At 43.0% G+C, this 22617-nt stretch overlaps 1 protein-coding gene across 2 annotated transcripts in view; it reads left to right on the forward strand.

Moving 5' to 3' along the window:
- senp2 (SUMO specific peptidase 2) overlaps window positions 1–15435 on the forward strand; it is a 29476-nt gene extending 14041 nt beyond the window's left edge. For both annotated transcript variants that reach the window (XM_056295988.1, XM_056295989.1), the window contains exons 7-17: window positions 3358–3464; window positions 3598–3683; window positions 4167–4224; window positions 4321–4393; window positions 4526–4678; window positions 5191–5322; window positions 11744–11968; window positions 12971–13050; window positions 13229–13313; window positions 13403–13498; window positions 13682–15435. In XM_056295988.1, the coding sequence (XP_056151963.1) occupies window positions 3358–3464; window positions 3598–3683; window positions 4167–4224; window positions 4321–4393; window positions 4526–4678; window positions 5191–5322; window positions 11744–11968; window positions 12971–13050; window positions 13229–13313; window positions 13403–13498; window positions 13682–13744 (1158 nt within the window). In that variant the 3' untranslated portion in view covers window positions 13745–15435. The remainder of the gene's footprint in view (window positions 1–3357; window positions 3465–3597; window positions 3684–4166; window positions 4225–4320; window positions 4394–4525; window positions 4679–5190; window positions 5323–11743; window positions 11969–12970; window positions 13051–13228; window positions 13314–13402; window positions 13499–13681) is intronic.
- Window positions 15436–22617: the final 7182 nt, after the last annotated feature.

A 22617-nucleotide genomic window follows, 5' to 3' on the forward strand; every position in this document is an offset into this window, starting at 1 on the left:
CAGCCATGAACAGGAAAGACCGATTTTTAGCTGTGTTACATAAGTGAAAAAAGGCAGTATTGGTGATTTCTTTAATGTGTTTATCAAAGGAAAGGCTGGGATCAAACATAATGCTAAGATTTTTGGCTGCCACACTTTGCAAAATCCCAGAGTTGTCGATTGTCTTTGTTGCTTGATCAAATTGGTGTCTGTGACTAGCAGGGCCAACGACCAGCATCTCGGTTTTATCCAAATTTAAAAGCAGGAAATTTAGTGACATCCAATTTTTCACAGCAGCCAAGCAGGCCTCGACCCGACCCCGGAGATACGGCTGATGATGAGATGAGATTTGTATCACGCTGACATGAATAACAATGTTGCTGAAAGTAGTGGTGATGTGTGCCTGGGTTCCCTGATTCTCTCTCCGTGATGCCCGCACCCTAAGATTATCCTTTATGTTGGAGACCCTGGCCCTGGGTAAACAGTGAACCAAGGCTGGCTGGCGAAGCTAATATGATATTGTAGATAATGGAGTCTCCTATCACTCGTGTGCGTTGCTTTACTCTGACGGGAGCGGGAGAGGCACGCTGGCTGGTAGGACTACCAACAAGGCTGATGAGGGGCCAAAACTGTTTTGTAATCAGGAGAGTGGACTGCAGACCAGGCTACATGACCAGTGGCTTGCTCTTGCAGGCCTTCCCACGCTGGCAAACAAAGACAAACTCCGCCGCATTGGCCAATGAGGCTGAACCTAGTGCTAACAATAGCAGGTCTGCTGTCAGGCCTGGGACTATTAGATGTGCCCGTCACATCTAACCGTAATCCTAGCTGAAAGCTGCTCTAACTCACGGACATGTCTCTCTAGTAGAGATAGCCTATCTGTAACTGCTGAACAGTCACCACACACCATCATTTCAACAAGGCTACGTTGACTGCAAATGCAGTAAAGCTAACTGCTAAGCTTGGCTAAGCTCGAACCTTATAAACAGACTAGGAACACAAGACTGCCAACTAACATGAGTTGTTTGAGAAAGAAAACTAGCAAATCTAGCAATAAGTTAACTAAGCACAGAAAATAGTGAAATCAGTAGGTCAAATTAAGAGGTTGGAGCAGAATATAGAGACGAGAGACTAAGAGAATAAACGGCAGTTATTGATCTCACGAACGTGGAAGCCATATGTTGGAAGCTTTTGAGCCGAGCGGGAAGCAAGTCACACAGAGAAAACTTTTAAATGTATCAATCTCAAAGGCTCTATCTCTGAAGCTTTTGAGATAGTCAATGATAACCATCCCACTTCTAATTATCCTGATCGACCATACGTCTCCAGTTTTTTCCCTACAAACTTTCCAATCTCATGTGAGTCCTTGAAAATCCCATCTTCTCTTGTCATGGATGTCGCCCCAACGAGATGTATCTCTTCAATACTCAATGACTGCCTAGAGTCTTTTGAGCAATTTGATGTATTCTTCTTCCTTTTGTTATTTTGAACCCTCTCGTATCCTCATTTTTATATCTAATTTTACTCTCCGACTCGATGCCATTTCCTCCCCATCCGCCATTTTCCTCCCCCAATAAAGTCCAATAATGATGTTCTTTTTTTGTAGCTGGTGGATTGATAAGATTTCCACACAGAGATTGCTAGGTCTGAGAAAGTGTCCCACCTGGAAAGAAGCATGCAACTGATGTTTGATCAGGCTGTGATGCGTAAATAAATATTCTCTGGGGAATAGATGGGACCTGGCAATATGATTATTCCAATGCGACATGTCTCTCAAACCATGATTTTGCCTCTTCCGGTGTCTCGGAAGATCTGTGTTTTTGCCAGCTAGTGTGACACGGAGTTGGACAGGGTGAAGCATGCTAAAAGCTGTCTTTTTCTGGTACAAAACTTATTTGATATTGTTAAATGACACCCTTTCTTTTTCTTTTTCTTTTTTTAGAAAGAGCGGTGCTCAGGTCTGGGTATATCCTCAGTCCCTTGGTATTTTAGCTCGTTTTGCCTTGCCCAGCACAAGACTGGTTCCCTGTCAGGAAAATTGTGAAAGCAAACCACGAAAGTTCTGGTTCTTGAAGATCCACCATGTCCTGGTTTGGGCCCGTGTCAATGGCATGCTCTGTCGAGTTTTGGGGGCTTCGGAAACATATCAGTGCCCATGCCCCCTCCCTCAGCAGCTCAGATATAAACTCGACTGGGTCCCGGCCGTTTTCGCATCCCTCAGGGATACTTACAGTTGGAAGGTTGGCCTTACAGGATCTATTCTCCAGGTCATAGAGGCGGTCCAGGAGTGAGTTATTCTGGGTCTGCAGCAATTTTTTTTTTTTTGTGGCCGGCTGCGGTGAGTCACACCAGCCAATGCTTCTGTGTGGTCGAGGTAGCTCTGGAAAGCATGTATTTGTTCACAAAGTGCATCTACATAAGATTTAACAGGCTGGATTGATGTCTTAATCAGGGTAGACCTATATTCTCTGAGATTGCCTCGCTGTCTACCCAGCTCCACGATCAGTCGGTCCATTGTAATGGCATTAGCACCGCTCTCATGGGGTTTGCAGAGACGGCCATCGTAGCTACCTTACTGGCTAAGCTTATGTTGGACCATGTTGTTGGAGCTTGTGAGGCAGTTTTCTTTTGTTTGGAGTAGCTCATTTTATAGTCTCAAGGCTTTTCCAGCTAAGTGGAATGTAGTTCTTGTTGTAAGTCTGATGTTTTAGAGGTAGAAATAGATGATAAAACAGGAGACCCTCGAATGCACATCTTATCTGCTCATCTAACCAGAAGTCCAAGTTGAAACACTTTCAACTTGATGCAACTAAGTTTCTCACAACTTTTCAGTTAACTGCAAGGGCTGATGCACAATGCAACTCTGATGAAACTCAGTTGCATGCAACTAAGTTGCCTGAAAGTTTCACGTGTAACATAGGCCTAAATCGGCTGATTTTTGAGTACCAGTCTAATTCATTATTTTTGCTCAACACTGCAGACTTAGACCATTAGTTTGGGGTCAGTGGGCCAAATAATTGCGATAGAATAAAAAAAATTTGGGGGGGGGGGGTTCACCATTAATAAAATACAGGCTTACATTTGCCAAAAATGCTGTAAATCAGCCCATTTTGCTTTTATTTATGACATGTTATTTATGACTTGATATTATATTTTAGTCTTGAGCAAAATCTCTGATACCAGTACTCCATTTTAGCCTGATATCCAATATCGGTATCGATGCAGCCTTAATTATTATTATTATTATTTATTTAGAATGCTTCTATTTAATGTAGTCTATTTCCAATGCTCCATGATCATACTTCAAGACTTTTTAGATGCCCTGGCTTGGTGAGACTACTGCTAACCATTTGTCATATGCCTGGACTGTGTTTCAAGGCTATAAAAAATAATAATAAAGAACACTACAGGCGATTGTTGGAGATGGTGACGGAGAAGTACAACAAAAGCCAACCTCTGCCTTTCAGTCAAACGAGGCCACAAGAGTGAGTAGACATGTCAGTCTGACTTGAAAGTAATCAAATTTCACTGAGGTCATTAACAACAGCATGCCTCAGTTTACAAGCTAATCAATCCTCTTGTATCCTAAATTTTAGCCTTCTTTCTCTTTCCAACCAGGGTGTCAATTACACAGGGCGACCATAAAGCTACTGTTCTGGGAAAAACCTGTGAGTCTGTTATCAGAAAGATGGGACCCATTACAGGTAGAGACTTCTTTAGGGCATATTCACTGGGGTGCCATGTTGATTTGAGAAATATTACTGTGGGCACTGGAAAAGGGGTGCATTGCTACAAGAAAATTTTCTGGGGAAAACATGCAGAAGTCCATTTCAAAAAGTCAGAAAATGTTTTCTCTAGTCCGAACATTGCTTCCCAATTGGATTCTTGAAGCAACACTTGTTTTGCAAAGTTATAACTCCGGCAAGATTGCCTTCATTGTCACCCTGTAGCGGCATTCCAGCAAAGTCGCATGGTTGATTCTTAGGTATAATTTCAGCCCAGTCTGTTGTTGCTGTTTCACATTTGTCTGTTGACAGTTGTACAACAATTTAACCTAGTCCTGGGCATGATCTCCTTCTATGAAGTTTCTCAGTCAGAATGAACCTTAAAGTGTATTTACACCTACTTAATGTGTGTTTGTACTTTCTAAGGGTAATGACCTTTGGTCACCTTTCTCTGTTGCACAGCTACCCAAAGTTTGTTTTTGCGGAGAGATGCTCCGACAACCAAGCAAGCCAAAGACAGGTTGGTGTTTGTCTAGATGTATGTTGGTTTGTTTTATCATGCATGTTCAAAGTATTGTGATGATTGTTCTATCCTCTCTTTATGTTGTGTCCCCAGGAGAGGTGACCTGTGTTTCACTTACCCGTTAAATGGAGCTTTTGGAGACAAACGTAATTGCGTATATGTAACGGTGGGAATCTTTCTTGCTCTTTCTCACACATATAAACCACTCAATTGTCGACTGTCATTTCCGTTTATTACTCTGTTGATATTCTCTGTCGGCATTAATGTTACATGAAAGTCCCCACCCCATTCCCAACAGAAACCGCAAGCAGAGGCGGATCTCTCTACAGAAGTAGCTACACATCTCAATTTAGTGGACAGAGAGAATCCTGCACTGACCCGGCTTGACACACACACTACACACGCAACCCATACATGGCACTGCGAGGAGGACTTTCCTCGACTGACTAAGGTGAGATAAAGATTTATGCATGGGCAATATATGAGTAGGTGGGTGTCTGGATGGTGTAGCCGTCTATTCTATTGCCTACCAACACGGGGCTCGCCGGTTCAAATCCCCGTATTACCTCTGGCTTGGTCGGGCATCCCTACAGACACAATTGACCATGTCTGTGGGTGGGAAGCCGGATGTGGGTATGTGTCCTGGTTGCTGCACTAGCGCCTCCTCTGGTCGGTCGGGGCAACAGTGTGATCCTCCCACATGCTATGTCTCCCTGGTGAAATTCCTTGATGTCTGGTGAAAAGAGCAGCTGATGACTCCACATGTATCGGAGGAGGCATGTGGTAGTCTGCAGCCCTCCCCGGATTAGCAGAGGGGGTGGAGCAGCGACCAGGATGGCTCAGAAGAGTGGGGGTAATTGGCCAGGGGGAATTAAAATAAATAAATGAATAGATATGAGTAGGTTCTGTATGGAAGATGGAAAAATAGTTTAGTTTGACCATGTGATAATGGTTTGTGTGCAGGACATGGCAGCGGAGGTGAGTCGAGCTTTGGCCCAGAGTGATCCTAACCTTGTCCTAAGTGCGGCATTTAAACTACGCATCACACAGAGGGACCTGATCACACTGCAGGAGGGCAGCTGGCTTAACGATGAGGTATAACAGTTATAAGAGGGTTTTGTAGTTGTGTTTGATCTGAAGTGTAATCCATTTGGGTTCCAATTCTACTTTTTATGAGTACTGCACTACTTAATTTGCTACTCTAATTATCCAATCAGCTATATTTAGTTTTTTTTCTTTGTATATATAACTAGATTTCCTATTCATGGAAACTACCTGGAAAATGATAAATTGATCAAACGTCCTGTAAATATCACTGAGATCATGGAAAATTGTTAAGTTATAAAACACATTTTTAATTGTAGAGTATATATTTTTAGTGCAATTTGTGACTCAAATTGCATGTTTTTAGCCACTGAGATTGCACGTTAGTGCTTGAAGTTTTGATGGCATGTTCAGTGACCAGCTACCAGCTACTAGGAGGAGGCTGATGGCCAATATTTGGGTCCAATATTCAGTTGCAGTAAATGTAAAAAAAATGTGTTCCAAAATTTACAGCAAGACAAGGCCGCCTTTAAATTAACATATGTTTGATTGAATTTTGTGTAAAACAGAAAATATTTGAAAAAAATAGTGCATGATGTTCAAGGCACTAGATAACAATCTGAGTGGAATTCTTTTTTGATTAAAAATAAACAACTTCCAAAATGTAAAAATGGAATGAATTAAACTGCATGGACAGCAGGAAGTAAACTTCGATCAAACTGAATAATTATATTAAAATAACTCCACATAAATTGGTTAAAGTGCTCCCGGCAGGCTTTGACTGAACTGAATGGAAAAATGTACGTTAGTGTCATTATTTTCCCATTCTCTTATCTTTAAAGTGATGTTCGTGTTTTTGAAGTGGGGTTGTATGAGGTACTTATCGATAGTCAGTGTATTACCTGCAGTAGATGTGAGTCTGTGCGCTCCCAGTTTGGAGATTCAGCAGGAGTAGCCAGCACAGAAGTTGAGGAATGGGACACGGACAAAATGCATTTTAACCACTTGTAAGTGTATGCTATGTTTTGAATATTTTCACTGCTTTATCTTGCCATCGGATGGCCCTTTCATATGGAACTACATTCTCTCAACAGCAGAATGTCCGTATTCCTTTGCATAAGTGCAAGTGCACCTATGCAGCGCATGTTATTATGCTGCAGAATCAGATGGACGTTCTGTGGTTGAGAGAATGTAGTTCCACATGAAAGGACCGTCTGACATGTTCATGCACAACACTGACAATAACACACTGTAACTAGAATATCATACATTAGCTTTTTCTTTTAGCCTACTTTCATTTGAAGGTTAAGCACAGCAGTGGAAACTGTGTTCTCTGTTGTCGAGTTCATGTCAGAGTGACGTTATGCTCTTTGGTGTGTGTGTGTGTGTGTGTGTGTGTGTGTGTGTGTGTGGGTGGGTGGGAGGGGGCGAAAGACGAAGAAACTAACGATACGGAGATTAAAATGAACTAGTTCGTGTTCACGTTCTTTTTCTCTTTTTTTTTTAATGAGCTGCTCTGAGCTTTAAGAGCCCCCTCCTACCTGTCCATTCCCAGCCTTGCAATCATTGCCACCAGTGCATAAGTAACAATGTGTCCCTAATAGGGTTTCGGTGTTACCACCCAACCTTGTCGTCTGGGATTAACAATGCTGCATGTGACATCAAAATATGTTGTAAATGATACCACGTTTATTGACCACCGCTCGTTTAGCAACGTGTTACCACTCGACGTCATCGTCTGGGATTAATGATGTTGTATATGACATCAAAATATGTTGTACATGATACCATGTTGAATCAGAAATACTCTATCATTCCCTCCAGGAAATATACAACACTGTAGTTCTTCTGTTACTGATGGATTTATTCATCTTAATTGTACTTCATCCAATATCACCATTATCAAATCCACGACAATGTAAAGAATAAGCATGCCTTCATATCACACACTAACTGTAGAAACCTAACTATACATATGTGCAACGAAACATAAAACACGTAAATGAACGTACCTTGCTGGCTGCACAAAACAAAGAGAGAATGAGTCCAGTTGAACAAACGTAAAATCTTCAAACAGGCAATGCAATATCACTTTTAAACTCAAAACTTTTAAGCCGAGTAGAAAAACTTCTCCCGCTTCACGTTTCTTCTCGGAGGAAATTGCAACAACTAACTAAATGTGTCCCTGTACAACATAGAACGTAGATGTACTTCCTGCATAGTTTTAATACAAAACGAATCAATATTCATGAAAATAAACTACATAATATATGCAAACAAAACAAGTCAAACTTTATTCATCCCCGAGGGGAATTTGGGTAGCAATGACCGCTGCTCTTTCTAGCAATGCGTTGCCACCCAACGTCGTCGTCTGGGATTAATGATGTATGTGACATCAAATTATGTTGGACATGTTAACATGTTTAATGACCGCCGCTCTTTTAGCATGTTCATGCACAACACTGACAATAACACTATATGTAATTAAAATATCACACATTAGGTTTTTTTCTTTTAGCCCTAGTTACTTGAAGGTTAAGCATGGTGACAAGCATGGGCGAAAGTCCATGAATACTGGGATGACATCCGGTGCTTCACCTGTGCCCCCGTCCATAGGGTTAGTGGTTGTGTCAGGAAGGGCATCCGATGTAAAATTTTGCCAAATCCAATATGCGGATTGACAAGACCATACCAGATCGGTCGAGGTTCCATACCGAATCAGTTAAGGCCCGGGTTAACAACAGCCGCCATTGGTGCTGTGCCCTCACAGGGTACCAATAGAAACTAAAATCCACTGTGGTAACCCCTGAGAAACAGGGAATAAACCGAAAGAAGAAGAAGACATTTGAAGGTTAAACACAGCAGTGGAAATTGTGTTCTCTGTTTGAATTGACAACCTGTTGTCAAGTTCATGTCAGACCGACGTTATGCTCTTTGGTATGTGTGTGGGAGGGGGAGAGAGACGGAGAAACTAACCTTACGGAGTGAGTTTTGTAACTAATGTTATGGCATGCTTTTCTTACCAACCGAGTGGATTTTATGGCATCTGTCATACTCCTCTTACCTACGAAAGTGGTCTGACTCCTCGATGCTTCTCTTCTGTGTTTGTGTTGTTGGAGTGAGTGTCGTGCTGTGCTTTGGGAGGGTGAAGGCTGCATCGGAAGTACACATGTTGCGCTGTGGAATTTTTTTAGTCGGCTAACTTGATGGAGCCAGACATCGGGTGCCAACTTTATTTCGAGTTTTCAAAGGTCAAACCACTGCAGGACAGACACTTTTCTAAAATCTGGCTTTTATCCAATGACTGAAGAAAGCAGGGAAGGCTGTCGTCACAGGGCTGTGTTTGATGTCAATCAAACTGGGCACACGTGGGTCAAGTGCAGGTTAACCTGTCACTGTCTTTGCTGCCACAGGTTTCGCCCAACGGGGAAAATTGCGAGTCACCACAAAATCACTGCAGATTTAGACAGAATATGATGGACAGTAACACTAACAAAAGGAAATGCAGCTACAGCAAAGACTGGGAAACAACTTATGACTGGTTGAAGCCGGTGCAAGGCGAGCCCCAGAGAGTTTTTGCGAAATTTGCCAGTTATTTTTCAGTTTCACATGGATGGGAATATGACACAGATGCTGAAATAGACGTTAGCAGGTTACTTACGTACATGCCTGAGGTAGCTGGACATGACAGAGCATACCAGTATACGTTCAATGTGCAGTACAGTATATACAAAATGGTTGGATTTATTGACAGTGTTAAGCATTCATTTCAATGGCAGCCTGCAGAAAAACTGTTTTTATGTCTGGTTGTTTTGGGGTACAGTGCTCTGCCAGAGGAGAGGAGTTGGAACAGGTTGTGACCAGGGTGTGATGGGTCTGCAGTGATGTTGCCTGTCCATTTCCTGAGTCTGGAGGTGTATAAGTCTTGAATGGAGTTTGAAGCAGGTTGAATTTCTTGAGCTGGTGGAGAAAGTACATCCTTCTGCTAGGCCGTTTTTGATGATTGTGACCATTTTGGATGCCCACCTTGGATCCACCTGAGAGATTGTGGAACCCAGAAATCTGTAGGTTTTCAACATAGACACCGTGCTGGTGAGTATGGTGGGGGGGCTCCTCCTGAAGTCCACTGTCATCGCCACTGTTTTGAGCATGTTCAGCTCCAGGTTGTTATGGTCGCACCAGAGGGCCAGCTGATCAACCTCCCATCTATATGCAGACACAATCTCGCATATGACAGGCAGTGACAAGAATATGCAACACTTCCTGTTTTGACTGCAACCTAGAGGAAGTTGTTCCGTTATAAAGAATTTTTAATAACATTTGACCATGTTGCTGCCCGATCTGAGTCAACCATAGATGGGTTACGTATGCGTGAAAGTCAACGATTTACCAGCTTTGTTGTTATGAAAATAAAGACATGGTTAGCGCACCGGAGAAAGGGGAAATAGCCTGGCAGGAATCTGCACTCTACTGAGTGAACTCTTCTAGTTTTGTTTTTTGAAATCTCCGTAGTGAATTTGTAAACAATTTGCCTATTAAAAGTTGTGTATGATGGGTAAAATTATCAATAATTTAAGTAATTCAAAGGAAAGGATCTGTTTGGGTTGGATACTGCTCTTATCAAAACACACATCTTCACCCTGCTCAAACCTATAATGCATTTGATAAACCTCTCCATCAGAACTAGTTAATTCCCACAAAGTTGGAAGTGGTGATCATCACGCCAATTTTTAAGGCTGGAGCATCAGACCAAGTAGGCAATTATAGACCAATTTCTATTCTACCCGTTTTCTCAAAGGTTCTGGAAAAAGTTATTGCAGAACTGGTTGACCACCTTGAAAGCAATGAACTTATTTATCCTAAACAATTTTGATTTAGGCCAGAGTACTCAACATAAATGGCCAACCTCACTGAAAACATCAAGAGCTCACTAGACAAGGGTAATGAAGTGGGAGCGCTCGTTTTTGGCCTTAAAAAAGCCTTTGACACCGTGAACCATGGCATACTTCTGAACAAACTTGGCGCCTTTGTTTTCAGAACAAGCAACTGGCTGGTTTGCATCATATGTTGAATGTAGAGAGCAATGTGTTAAAATCAATACAAAACATTCAATCCCCGATGATCCAGAATGCGTAATCCACAAGGCTCGATCTTGGCGCCTTTGCTTTTCATTTTACATGTAAATGATTTGCCAACACGCTGTAAAAGAGCTGGTTTTCAAATTACACTGACAATGTATCAGCTAAAACCCCCAGTGTAACAGCAGAGACCTTAACAAACAAAATGGAGGGTGGCTCAAAAACGATCATCTAACCCTGAATCTTAAAAAGGCTGTCAATGTGTTTTTCCATGAGAAGGAAAGCAAAAGATTAGATCTAGAGGAAACAAAGGAAGTCAGGGATTTTAAATTTTTAGGTGTCATTTTGGACTCCCAGCTCAAAATTGATAAACGTTAAAAAGTTATGCAAGTAGGTAAAGACAAATCTGAACTTTTTTAGAATGACGAGACATCACATACCCCTTAAGGCAGCTCAACTGTTCATGCATGCCATATTTTCACATTTATTCTGTTGTGTTACTGTATGGAGCCAGACTTCACAGTCAACTGTAAAACTCATTACATCACCACACAAACAAGCACTGAAAATAATGGATCAAAAACAAATGAAATGGCATCACTATATAATTCTGAAAAAGTAACAGTTGCTCAGTTATGACAGCTTTATCAAATTTCCTTTTATCAAATTGATTTTTAAATGTCTGAAAAATCTTGCTCCAGCTGTACTTTGTCCATATGTCACAAAAACAAACACCAATAGAATTGTCACTAGGGGATCAGCAAATGGCAACTGCAGGTTGACACAGCGCAAAACTACTTTTGGTCAGTCATCTTTTTTAGTAAAAGGGATACATTTTTGGAATGTCCTGCCTACAGAAATAAAAACGCTAACTGATCTGAAAAGGTTTAATGAAAACGGAAAATACTGGCTGAAACAAAATCAAACCTGCAATCATTGATCACTCATCATGCACTTGTGCACATACACATGTACACACAGAGGAACAGACACAAAAATATATACTCAAAGATTACGTGCATGTATGCACAGACACGCTTACCTATAAACATGCACATATATATATATATATTGCCATGAATTAGGAAACGTACACGGATGTACACAAACTTACACAACACATGTAAAATGATTGTGATGTAAATACTTTCGTATGATCATGTTGCATATATGAGAATGTGACTATTGTTCTCAATTTAACTGATGTACTTTTGGTAATGGTGATATGTTACGACCATTTTTAAGTAGAAAAGCCTAACCAGGGACACGGGTTACAAATTAGCCTTGGCTAGAAATCTTATATGCAACACATCTGTATCATGTTATTGTAACTGGTTTATATGTTTTGTCCCTGACAAACTAATAAATAAAATAAAACATTTGTTTTTCTGTAGGTGATCAACTTTTATTTGTCTCTGGTCATGGAGCATTGCACTGGTCAAGCAGGGGGACTGAAAGTCTACTCCTTCAGCACATTTTTCTTCCCTAAGCTGGATGGTGGAGTTGGGGGGCAGGCTGGAGGCTATGCAGCCGTGAAGCGCTGGACCAAGGCCGTGGACCTCTTCCTTTACGACCTCATACTAGTACCGCTGCACCTGGGCATCCACTGGGCTATGGCTGTTAGTATGATTGATTGCTCAGAACCACAGTGGCATCTTGAGTTCATGATTTTGTCCATATTTTCATAAAGTCATCTGTTGGGCGGGCTCGGTGGCCCAGTGGTTAGCGCTCTCGCCTCACAGCAAGAAGGTCCTTGGTTCGAACCCTGGGGTTGTCCAACCTTCGGGGTCCTCCCAGGTCGTCTTCTGTGTGGAGTTTTTATGTTCTCCCCGTGTCTGTGGTGGGTTTTTTCCGGGTGCTCCGGTTTCCCCTGCAATCAAAAGAAATATGCATGTGGGGCATCCGGGTGGCGCGGCAGTCTTTTCCGTTGCCTGCCAGCATGGGGATCGGCGGTTCGAATCCCTGTGTTGCCTCCAGTTTGGTCAGGTGTCCCTACAGACGCAATTGGCCGTGTCTGCGGGTGGTAAGCTGGATGTAGGCATGTGTCCTGGTTGCTGCACTAGTGCCTCCTCTGGTCAGTCGTGGTGCCTGTTCAGGGGGGAGGAGGAACTAGGGGGAATAGCGTGATCCTCCCACGTGCTACTTCCCCCTAGCAAAACCCAGTCAGGTGAAAAGAAGCGGCTGGCGATTCCACATGTATCGGAGAAGGCATGTGGTAGTCTGCAGCCCTCCCCGGATCAGCAGAAGGGGCAGAGCAGCAACCAGGATGGCTTGGAAGAGTGGAGTAATTGACCGGATACAATCGGAGAGAAAACGGGGGAAAATCCCCCCCCCCCCAAAAAAAAAGAAACGTGCATGTTAGGGTTAATACTCCTGTGTGTGCACCTGACCAAGGCAATGGGAAAAGAACTAGAGTTGGTCCCCGGGCGCAGCATGAAGGCAGCAGCCCACTGCTCCTAGCTACACAGATCATGGCCAGGATGGGTTAATTTGCAGTAAATGAATTTCCTCAAGGCGATTAATAAAGGAAATTTAATTTAGTATATGGACAATGCTCTTCTATTTTTGTTGAGTTTTCATTCTTTAACTTATTTGTTCTTTTACCCCCTCTCTTCTTACAGGTTGTGGATTTCAAATCACGGACAGTTAGGTCCTACGACTCTATGGGCCAGAGACATGATGATGTCTGTAGCCTTTTACTGTGAGTCTACATTGTGCTTCCCTCTTGTATATTGTGATACTGGGTTACTAGGTGCAATTCTCAAGCCTAGTTAGATTTATATTGGGGCCTTGACATATCCCACCACCTTAAAGACTATCTTTTGTCATAAAATCCCTTATCAGTTCTTGCATAATGAGAAAATGACTTTTGCTCCCAGGCGCTACTTGAGGGAGGAGCACAATACCAAGAAGGGCCGAGACCTTGACAGCTCCAAATGGACTGTTGGCAGCTTGAGAGCCAGCGTAAGTCCCAGTAAAATCACTGATATCTGGATTTATTTATTTTTTTAACTTATTAGATACTAGGTAAATGGTTCTGTTTAAATGTCTAGGAGATCCCCCAGCAGAAAAATGGCAGTGACTGTGGGGTTTTCGCCTGTAAATATGCCCACTTCATCTCAAAAGGAAGACCTCTCACCTTCAAACAGGTATATATAATCTTATATAATTAAATAAGCAAAACAAGCATTTCAATGAGAGTCAGTGTAAACTTGCTTTCACATCCAACATATAAACTTGATAACTCTGCCTTGCACATTAAACAGATGGGGTTTTTTTTTTTCCTCCACACTTTCAAACACTGAAGCAAATCTCTGCCTCTTTTTTCTTAGTGCCACATGCCTCTCTTCAGGAAGTTGATGATGTGGGAAATTCTCAACCAGAAGCTGCTATAAAATAACCCCATAATCTATCAACCACTGAAAAACATGAACCTTCTAAATGGGGGTGTCCAGTATTATATGACAGTAACAAAACAAGCAAAGCCACAAGCGGGACTTCAATTTCTAACTCACTCTTCATTTAGACCTTTAAAAGCCTCCCCAATTGTGTGTTTTCATCTTTGAGGGTCTTAATCACATCTGGTAATAATCTGAGTTATAATTAGATGAGTTACTCAGATGTAAGAATATTATGTCTTAAGTAGGCTTTGGCACTCTACCGTTATTATTTTGTATGTTCCTCTTTGAATTTTTTTTCCTTATTGTGGAAATAGCACCTGAAGTGCCTTCAGTGGATGATTCCCCTTACACTAGAGAACTGTAAATGCATTATTTATTTTAGGAAGCTGCTATGTAGCTTATGACTCAATTTGTCTTGAGTTTAGTTTTGTCCAAATCCGACACTCTCGAGTTAAGCTCAGTTCAATCATATTTGGTAATACACCTTTGTTCATCCAATTGTTGAATGGTTAACATGCCTACTCTCTTTTTTTTTTCGTGAAGTTATTTATCAGTCAATAAATAGGGCCAAATAATGGAACAGATATTTCCTTGCTGCTGATAGTTAAAATGCCTACTATCATTTTTTTCGTGAAGTTATTTATCAGTTGATAAATAGGGCCAAATAATGGAACAGTTGTTTCTTTGCTGGAAACGGTCATCAACAAAGAAAAGCCTCGTTTGGACATTTGTTCATAGACAGTTGTACATTTTACAATTATTTGTACGGGAGTGCTTTGGATATGTGGATTTGTTTTCTGTGTTATGGAACACGAATTGTGCTTTGCTTTTTTCCAGAATGAATAAAATTCTGATGGGCGGTAAAATCAGTGATCAAGACTGCACAACATTACTTTGAGGCTACTACATTTAGCCACAAAATAACTTTGTTTTGGAAAAGTTCTATAAATAAATGTTTCAAAGTGCTTGACAAAGAAATAAAACCAGATAAGGGAAAAAGAATAAGACCAAATAAGAGTAAAAATAAAAACAGCATGAATAGAAATATCAAACCCCAGGCCGTCCCAGGTCCTGTGTGGAGCTTGCATGTTCTCCCGTGTCTGCGTGGGTTTCCTCCCACCATCAAAAAGACGTGCATGTTAGGGTTAATTCTCCTGCCTGTGCCCCTGACCAAGGCAATGGAAAGAACTGGAGTTGGTCCCGAGGTGCTGCAGCTGTCCACTGCTCCTATACAATAGGATGGGTTAAATGCAGAGAACACGTTCATTGGTGTAAGTAACCTTTGAGTTATGTTATTTTTGATAAGTGCCCTTTTTTGTGCTCATGCGTATTTGTTTATGATGGCATCATATTTCTTAAAATGCACTTTTGATGGTTCAATTAGACTGCCTGATGCTCATGCACAGTTGTGAAGCCAGAAAGAGGAGAATCAGCAAAAAGGAAATGGATAAACTGGGAAAAGGTTTTCGAATACCGGTGGACGAAAATAATCACCGACAAAGTGTTGGAGGGCTTTCGAAAGAGTGTATTTAATATTGTTTAGCACCCGGCTGATGGGGGCACAAGCTCTTACGGTGTGTTTGTGAAGACTATATTAATAAAGCAAATCTTTATAAACCATCAGTTTAAGACTATGACCATCAATCAGCTGGGAATGCTACAGTAAGAATACAATGTCAAATAAAGTGGCTTTTATTTTCATTCAATTGCTCCGCTTCCACGTCTGTGATGTTTTTACAGATCGCTGATTCCGTAGCTGTGATAAGTTCCACTAGCGGAATTTACTTGGTGTGAGAGCAAAATTCAGCCCATTAGCAAGGATGTCTCTCTGCCTGGGTGAGTTGTCCGTCGGACAGATTCTTCACCCACTTGTCCACATCGCTGGTGTGTGCCTGGCGTCAGTCTCTGTATACTTTGGGGGGCACTGTCCGTTGATGTCTCTGGCGCGCAGCAAGTAGGTCAAACTTCTTTTGCTGCCTGGTTTTCGACTTTCCGTGTCGTGCTCGACTAGCCTTCTCCGTGAACCCAAACACATGTTGGAAAGTGGTTTCATGTAGACGCGACGCGAGTCTCTGTTGGATCTGTTCCTCTGGCTTGCAAAGTGTCGGTCGATGGTAAAATTAGTTTCTCACCTGTTTGTTCAACAACTGATTTTGTGCCCTCTAGAGGATCTTGTTAGCTCGGTGGGCCTTCACCGAAGATTTCATTTGCAGGCTCTCAGGTGTCATCCCACTGTCTGCACCCGAGGCTGAATCTCAGGTGGTTCTTGTAGTCTGCCATTTTACACGCCGTCTGCGTACGAGCAAACAGCCCATTAAGGCAGTTATCGTCGAAATTTATATGCATGCCCAATAATCCAGGTAAGAAAAAAAAATCGCAGAAAGTTGAATTCGTTCGTCTGGACACATTTAATCATCTAAGTGACCTGTTCAGTCTCAACTGACTTCAGGTATCCCCACCCTTAAACAATACAGTGGCATACTAAGAGCCGGCCCAAGGCTTTATGGGGCCCTAAGCAGAATTTGATTGGACCTCACCCGCCACGCTAAACCCACCTCCGACAATATTATGTCCGTGCTGGATCGTTACCATAATTACATGTCTGAGACAAACATGTAATTATATATTGGGTTATGTATTTAGATAAATAATGGTCTATTGTAAAATAGAAAAGCGAAAACAAACTGCTGAAGAAAAAGATGGAATCACAACACTGTTCAGTTGGTTTTCTGTTCTCAGAGACGCCTCAAAAGCACATTCTGATGACAAGTCATTTAATTGAAGATCTTTAGAGAATAGACACCACGGCACCAATTGCCATCCAATACGTTAAGTTTTCAGTAGTCAATAATTCACGCCTCTTAATAGGGGAGATCATTTATTACTTATCACTAAGGAGAACTGAGACTGACCCTGTGTCAACCAAAGTACCAAATGTGTTGAGAATCGAGTGAGCTGCAGATTTGCACTGTTATGAACTGGGACAAAGTTTAACGCCATTTAACCCAGATGTTAACATTAGGTTAAGATTGGGTTTAAAATGGGCGTCTGGAAAGCGTGGTTGGGTTAGGTTTCGGACTTCGGAGGTGGCGGGGCAGCCGCTCGGGGAACAGACCTTGGAGGCGGTGGGGCAGCCGCTCGGGGAACAGACCTTGGAGGCGGCGTGGCAGCCGCTCGGGACAAGCTTCCGAGGCTGTGTGTTAGCCGCTCAGGGGACAGACTTTGGAGGCAGCCCGGCAGCAGGCTTCAGAAGTGGCTTGGCCGACGGCTCAGGAACAGACCGCACGTTGGCAAAGATGGCCGATGGCACAGGCCACAGGGACAGACTGCTCATCGGCAAAGATGGCTGATGGCACAGGGACAGACCGACAATTCTGGAACTCAGGAACACTGGGCAGCTGAGACCCGGGGGACGCTGGGCAGCCAAACCTGACAGGTCGGCTTAGGTAGCCGGATTGTAATGACAGACAGCTCATTTTATTTTTTTAAGCCGTTGTTGGCCATTGGTTAGTGGGTTTGAAGAAGGAAGGGCTCTTTCCAAAAAAAATCTGTCAAAGGGGGAACAAATGCATCAAAATATCCTCCTCAACCTCCCAAAGAAGCGCCGCACACGGCCCTTCTTGGACTTGACCTTATGTTTTCCCTTGGCCTCTGTCTCCGCTTCATCAGGAGATGATGTTTCCTCCTTAAGGGCTGCATCTCTGCAGGGCAGCATCTCTCTGCAGGGCCTCCACCTCCTGCAGGAGCATGTCTTTTTTCCTGGGGGATCGACTCCTTTTCTCGCTCCGTGGCCGCCTTGACAGAGCAAGCGGCCTGTGACTCTGGATTTTAGGAGACGCTTACTCTGGAGGATCTCATTCTGATAGAGAAGTTCATTTTGTTAAATAAGGAGATGCTGCTTCTCCTCCTGTCACTGCTGGAGGTGTCTTTTGAACTCTTCTTCTGCCTGGAGGAAGGCAGAAGCCATCTTTTTCTTTTGCTCTGCTCCCACAGCTTGGCATAGTCCGCGAGGCGTTCCACCCACGCCTTTGTTTTCCCCATGGCAGCAGCTTTTAACTTCTGACTTCAGAGCGGCAGCGTTCACCAAGACAGCATATCTCTGCAGGGCCCCCACCTCCTGCAGGAGCTTGTCTTTGTCCAGGAGGATCGACTTTTCTTGTTCCTTGACAGAACGAGCAGCTTGTGCCTCTTTGGATTTGAGAAGACACTCAGTCTTGAAGGTGTCATTCTGGCAGAAGAGTTCCTTTTGGTAAATAAGGAGACGCTCCTTCTCCTACTGCCACTGCTGGAGGTGTCTATTTAACTCCTCTTCTGCCTCAGAAGCCGTCTTTTTTTGCTCTGCTCCCAAAGCTCGGCATCGTCAGCAAGGTGTTCCACCCACTCCACCAGTGCCTTCGTTTTCACCATAACAACAGTTTTTAACTTCTCCGCCTTCAGAGTGGCAGCGCTCTCCGGGACAGCATATCTCTGCAGGGCCTTCACCTCCTGCAGCAGCTTGTCTTTGTCCAGAAGGATTGACTCCTTTTCTCGCTCCATGGCAGAACAAGCAGCCTGTGCCTCTTTGGATTTGAGAAGACACTCGGTCTGGAGGGTCTCATTCTGACAGAGGATTTGCTTTTGATAAATAGATCTCTCCTGCAGAGCTCAAGGTATGCAGTCATGCTCAGGATGGTTTGCAAGAGATTTTCCACCTCTGTCATCCTCTCCTCTTGCAATTCAGCCGACTTCTTTTCTCGCTCCATGGCCTCCTTGGTAGAAAGAGTGCCATTTGCCTGTTTAGATTTGAAGAGTTCCTCTTCATAAATAGATCTCTGCTGGAGAAATCTCTGGAGGTGTGCGGTCTTGTCTAGGCATGTTCGCAAGAAGTCTTCAATGTCTCTCATCCTCATCCTGTCCTCTTGCCATGGAGTGGGGGCATATCTCTTTACTCCGAGGGCCCTGCTTTCTCCATCTCCTCACTTCCTGTGTTAAAGTTGGGGGTCTCTCCATCCTGTTGTCCTTCTGTCATCGCACACTAATACAGAACAGGATCAGTTAAATTACAATTTTAGTCAAAACCGATTTCCTTTTATTTTTCTTACATAATGAGGACAGTGATGTTCACCATGTTTGATATACAACAGATGGAAAATATCAATGAATATCTGCTCAGAATGTGCTACGGCATCAGGTATGGGGAAGCTAAATTTCCTAGGATTTTGAATGAAGAATGATTTATTTCGAAAATGTAAATAAGCAGGATATAACATGCAGATAAACCATTGCCAATAATTTGAAGTGATCAACAAATCCACACATCAAACTCAGTGAACAAATCTCTGTATGCATCAGATTATTTGTTACATGTTTGAAAAAGAGTAGGAGGAAGTATACTTATTTTTTCATGAAAAATATAACAATCCAGTGGACTGGCACTTAATAAAAAAAGTCCACATCTTGCTAAAATATGATTCAAGGAACCTCATTCAACTGTGAGCCTTTGACTCATAATTACAATCAAATTTCCCATTAAGCCTATGCATTAATAGCAGATAATACCATCCCCTAGCCTAGCCTCTCAATAGCGCCGCCCGCTAAGGAGGGGCTTGCCGGTGCTTAGGCTCCCCCTAGCGGTGGCGTAGCACCCCCCCCCCCATGAAATCAAATAAAGTTACCAAACCAAATATATCTGTAAGGCTGTTTATCTTTTTCACTTTTTATCTAATTTTTGTCCGAAAATGACCAACATTTATTTAATGACATTACGAAATGTAGGAAATGCACTTAGGTCTGACGTCATCTGTTTTCCCCCTCGAAATTGTCAACTTCCCGCTCGCTCTCAGTGCTGTTTGCTAGTAGTGTTTTTGCCCTTGCCAGCAAAATGGAACGTTTTGTTATCCCAATTAAGCATGCTCGTAGTTCGGAAGAACCAGTACCAGTAAGCAGTGTGGAGGGTGAGGGTACTGACATTCCACCGCTAAATACTGAGGATATGGCAACAGACGACACCTCGGAGTCAGATGAGTGTTCAGCAAGTGCTGGTCTCACGGGGGAGCTAGCTATTGCCAGTGACCGTGTTGCTAATGCTAATACTAACCCTTCTGCTGTTAACCTTGGCAGCAGCTCAGCCTCAAGCAAGGTTTGTGGACCGGAGGATCTTAGCGAAAATCCAGTGGAAGGACCGCGACGCCCAGTGCGCAAGTACCCAGCAACGACCTTTGGTACTCAGAAAAGGAACTTTAATCGCGTATGGTATGAGCAATATAGCTGGCTGGAATACTCAGTGATTATGGACGCAGCCTTCTGTTTCTCATGCAGACATTTTGCCCCTGCGGGCAGTTATGGATTTTTTCGTTCAGAGGAAGCTTTTACTGTGTTTGGGTTCCAGAATTGGCGTAAAGCACAAGCATCTTTCAAAGCCCACAACGTAAGTGCTGCACATAAGTTTTCCATGGAAGCATGGTATGAGTTTAAGTAGAGAAAGCAGGATGGCTCGAAAATTGAGAAAATGCTCGATAAGGGACATTCAAATCTGCTTCAAGAAAACCAGGCGGTAGTGGAGAGCCTGCGATATACGGCGTGCCAGAAGATAGCTCAACGAGGCCACAGAGAGGACGGTCAGGCAGCTAGTAGAGGAAACTTTCTCCGTCTCCTAGATATTGTTATGTTTAACAAAACAATCGCTAAAAAGATCTCAGACAACCCATCAAACGCAAATTACACCCCCCATGAGATACAAAACGAAATTTTTAGTATTGTGACTGACATGGTGAGGAAACAAATAAGTGATGAGATAAAGGAAGGTGGGCATTTTGCCATAATTAGTCCATGGGCCAGACGATATTTCGGTACACTCAAGGTGGCAAAACTTACTTATAATTTTTGAGAGGATCCATGTCTGTAGATGATATTTTGGTATGATAACCATTCCTGAGTGGCAGCTGTATCACAGTTATCAGCTCATGAAGTTAACCACCCGCTAAACTAAATTGCATTTTAGACGCTGGTGCATATCCTGGTTTAGCCTCATGGTCAGGACATTTTTCAATGCTCTATAATGTCTTTGGTATCATTTTAAAGGGGACCTTCTTAGCTTTCATTCAAGCCCTGTTGTGGATATTTCTCACAAATATAGAGGTCACTTGAGCTCTTCAACCCGTCAATAACACACATCTTTCTGCAATTTTCGCCTAAACTATATACTTTCTTTTAGCCCTGTGGCATCTAGGAATATCAGGGACACAAAACACAAAAACTGGAATACTCACAGGACTGTAAAGATTCAGGAAATGTATAATATACCCATACTATTTCATTGTGTGAGGTGATTGTGAGCCTTAAATGAGAACTAGACCAAAGCCAGTTAGGTCACAAACTGGTCTCTATACATTTGTTTAAATACACAATCAAAATACATGATAAAAAGGAATACCATAGTGAGGTAATGAACTATTTTAATATTTTAAACAACATTGACATTTACATATACTTAGTCAATGATACATGTAATCCCCATATCATTAGTGGGTATATGTAATGGTAATGGGTAGGGTAATGGGTATATGTGAATATGGTTACATTATTGTTATCAAGCTCTGGGTAACCAAGTCCAGAATCAACATCCTGTGCATCAATAGACTACTACCACAGTAATACCATCAGAATCATCACACTGTCATTCATCAAACTGCTCGTTTCTCTCATCATCTGACTCCCCAAGTTCAAAGTCCAGTTCTGGACCATCCTGCTGTTTTTGGTTACTGCAGGTCTGTAACCTGCACATGTCTGTGCATGGAAGTCCATTTGACAGGCACATGCAGCTTGGCATTTTGCATGAATGCACACACTTGCATGTTAGCATTTCCAAGACCACATCTGGTGCAGGTGGGGAGCGCATCCAGTAAATGGCCAGCTTGCCTTCATCGTCTGTCCATCCATACTCAGTAGGGCTTGGCACCACAGGGTTAGCCTGCAGACAGCACTTCCATATTGCTGCCTGATAGTTGGCTCGTTGAACATGCATAAAGAGACAGTCTCTACATGGTGGCAGCTGGCTGGACTCAACCTCTCCCCTTTTGGTGCAGAAGAGCTGGTAACGCAGTTTGTTCACCTCAGCAGTGCTGCTATTAGCAACATACATCCGACAGGTGAACTGCTCAATTTTCTGGAACAGCTCATCACTCACATTCCATGTCTGTCCCAGTTGACTAAAAGTCTCTTGGCAGGAAGTGTGCTTTCTCACTATCTTCAGGGCATTCAGCTTCCCTCGACCAGCGAATGCACTGACAGTGTCGCAGCCTGTGAAGGCATGTAAGCCAATTAGGCTGTCACAGATGCTGTCTCCAAGTGAACTTGCCAGTTTGGTGATGTCGACAAACCGTGTGCGGTTCTGAGTCCCACACTTCTGGTAGATGGGACAGGTGATGTCCTTCTGGAAGCCAAGACAAAGCACCATGACATCAGTGTCCTCAGCTGTGATAACTGACTTTGAGCCCGCATTTGCTGCATGCAATGCATGCAGGAGCAGACGGGTGTCAGCTTCTTCATGTGTGGAGTGCAGTTCTGCTGCTTCCTCACACCCATCTTCTGTCAACTTGTAGCAGGTTTCCTCACAGGTCATGTACAACACCTTGCCATGCAGCATAGCTCTGTATCGTGGGAGTTTCCACTCTTCCACCAGAAACTTGATGAGACTGGTCTTGTTGGAGGAACTGCACAGAAATTTTCTCCACTGCTGGACGTGGTGTCCCCCTGCAAGATTCTTGTACTGGAGAGTGATGTCTCCACCCCGGTTCAGTCGTTCAGCATCTTTGATCGAAGTCTGGTGATGGACATCAAAAACAACATCAATCCTCTCACTCTGTGCTCCCTCATGGAGGACCTGGGTC

Source organism: Lampris incognitus, chromosome 16 (assembly GCF_029633865.1).
Source record: "Lampris incognitus isolate fLamInc1 chromosome 16, fLamInc1.hap2, whole genome shotgun sequence".
NCBI lineage: Eukaryota > Metazoa > Chordata > Actinopteri > Lampriformes > Lampridae > Lampris > Lampris incognitus.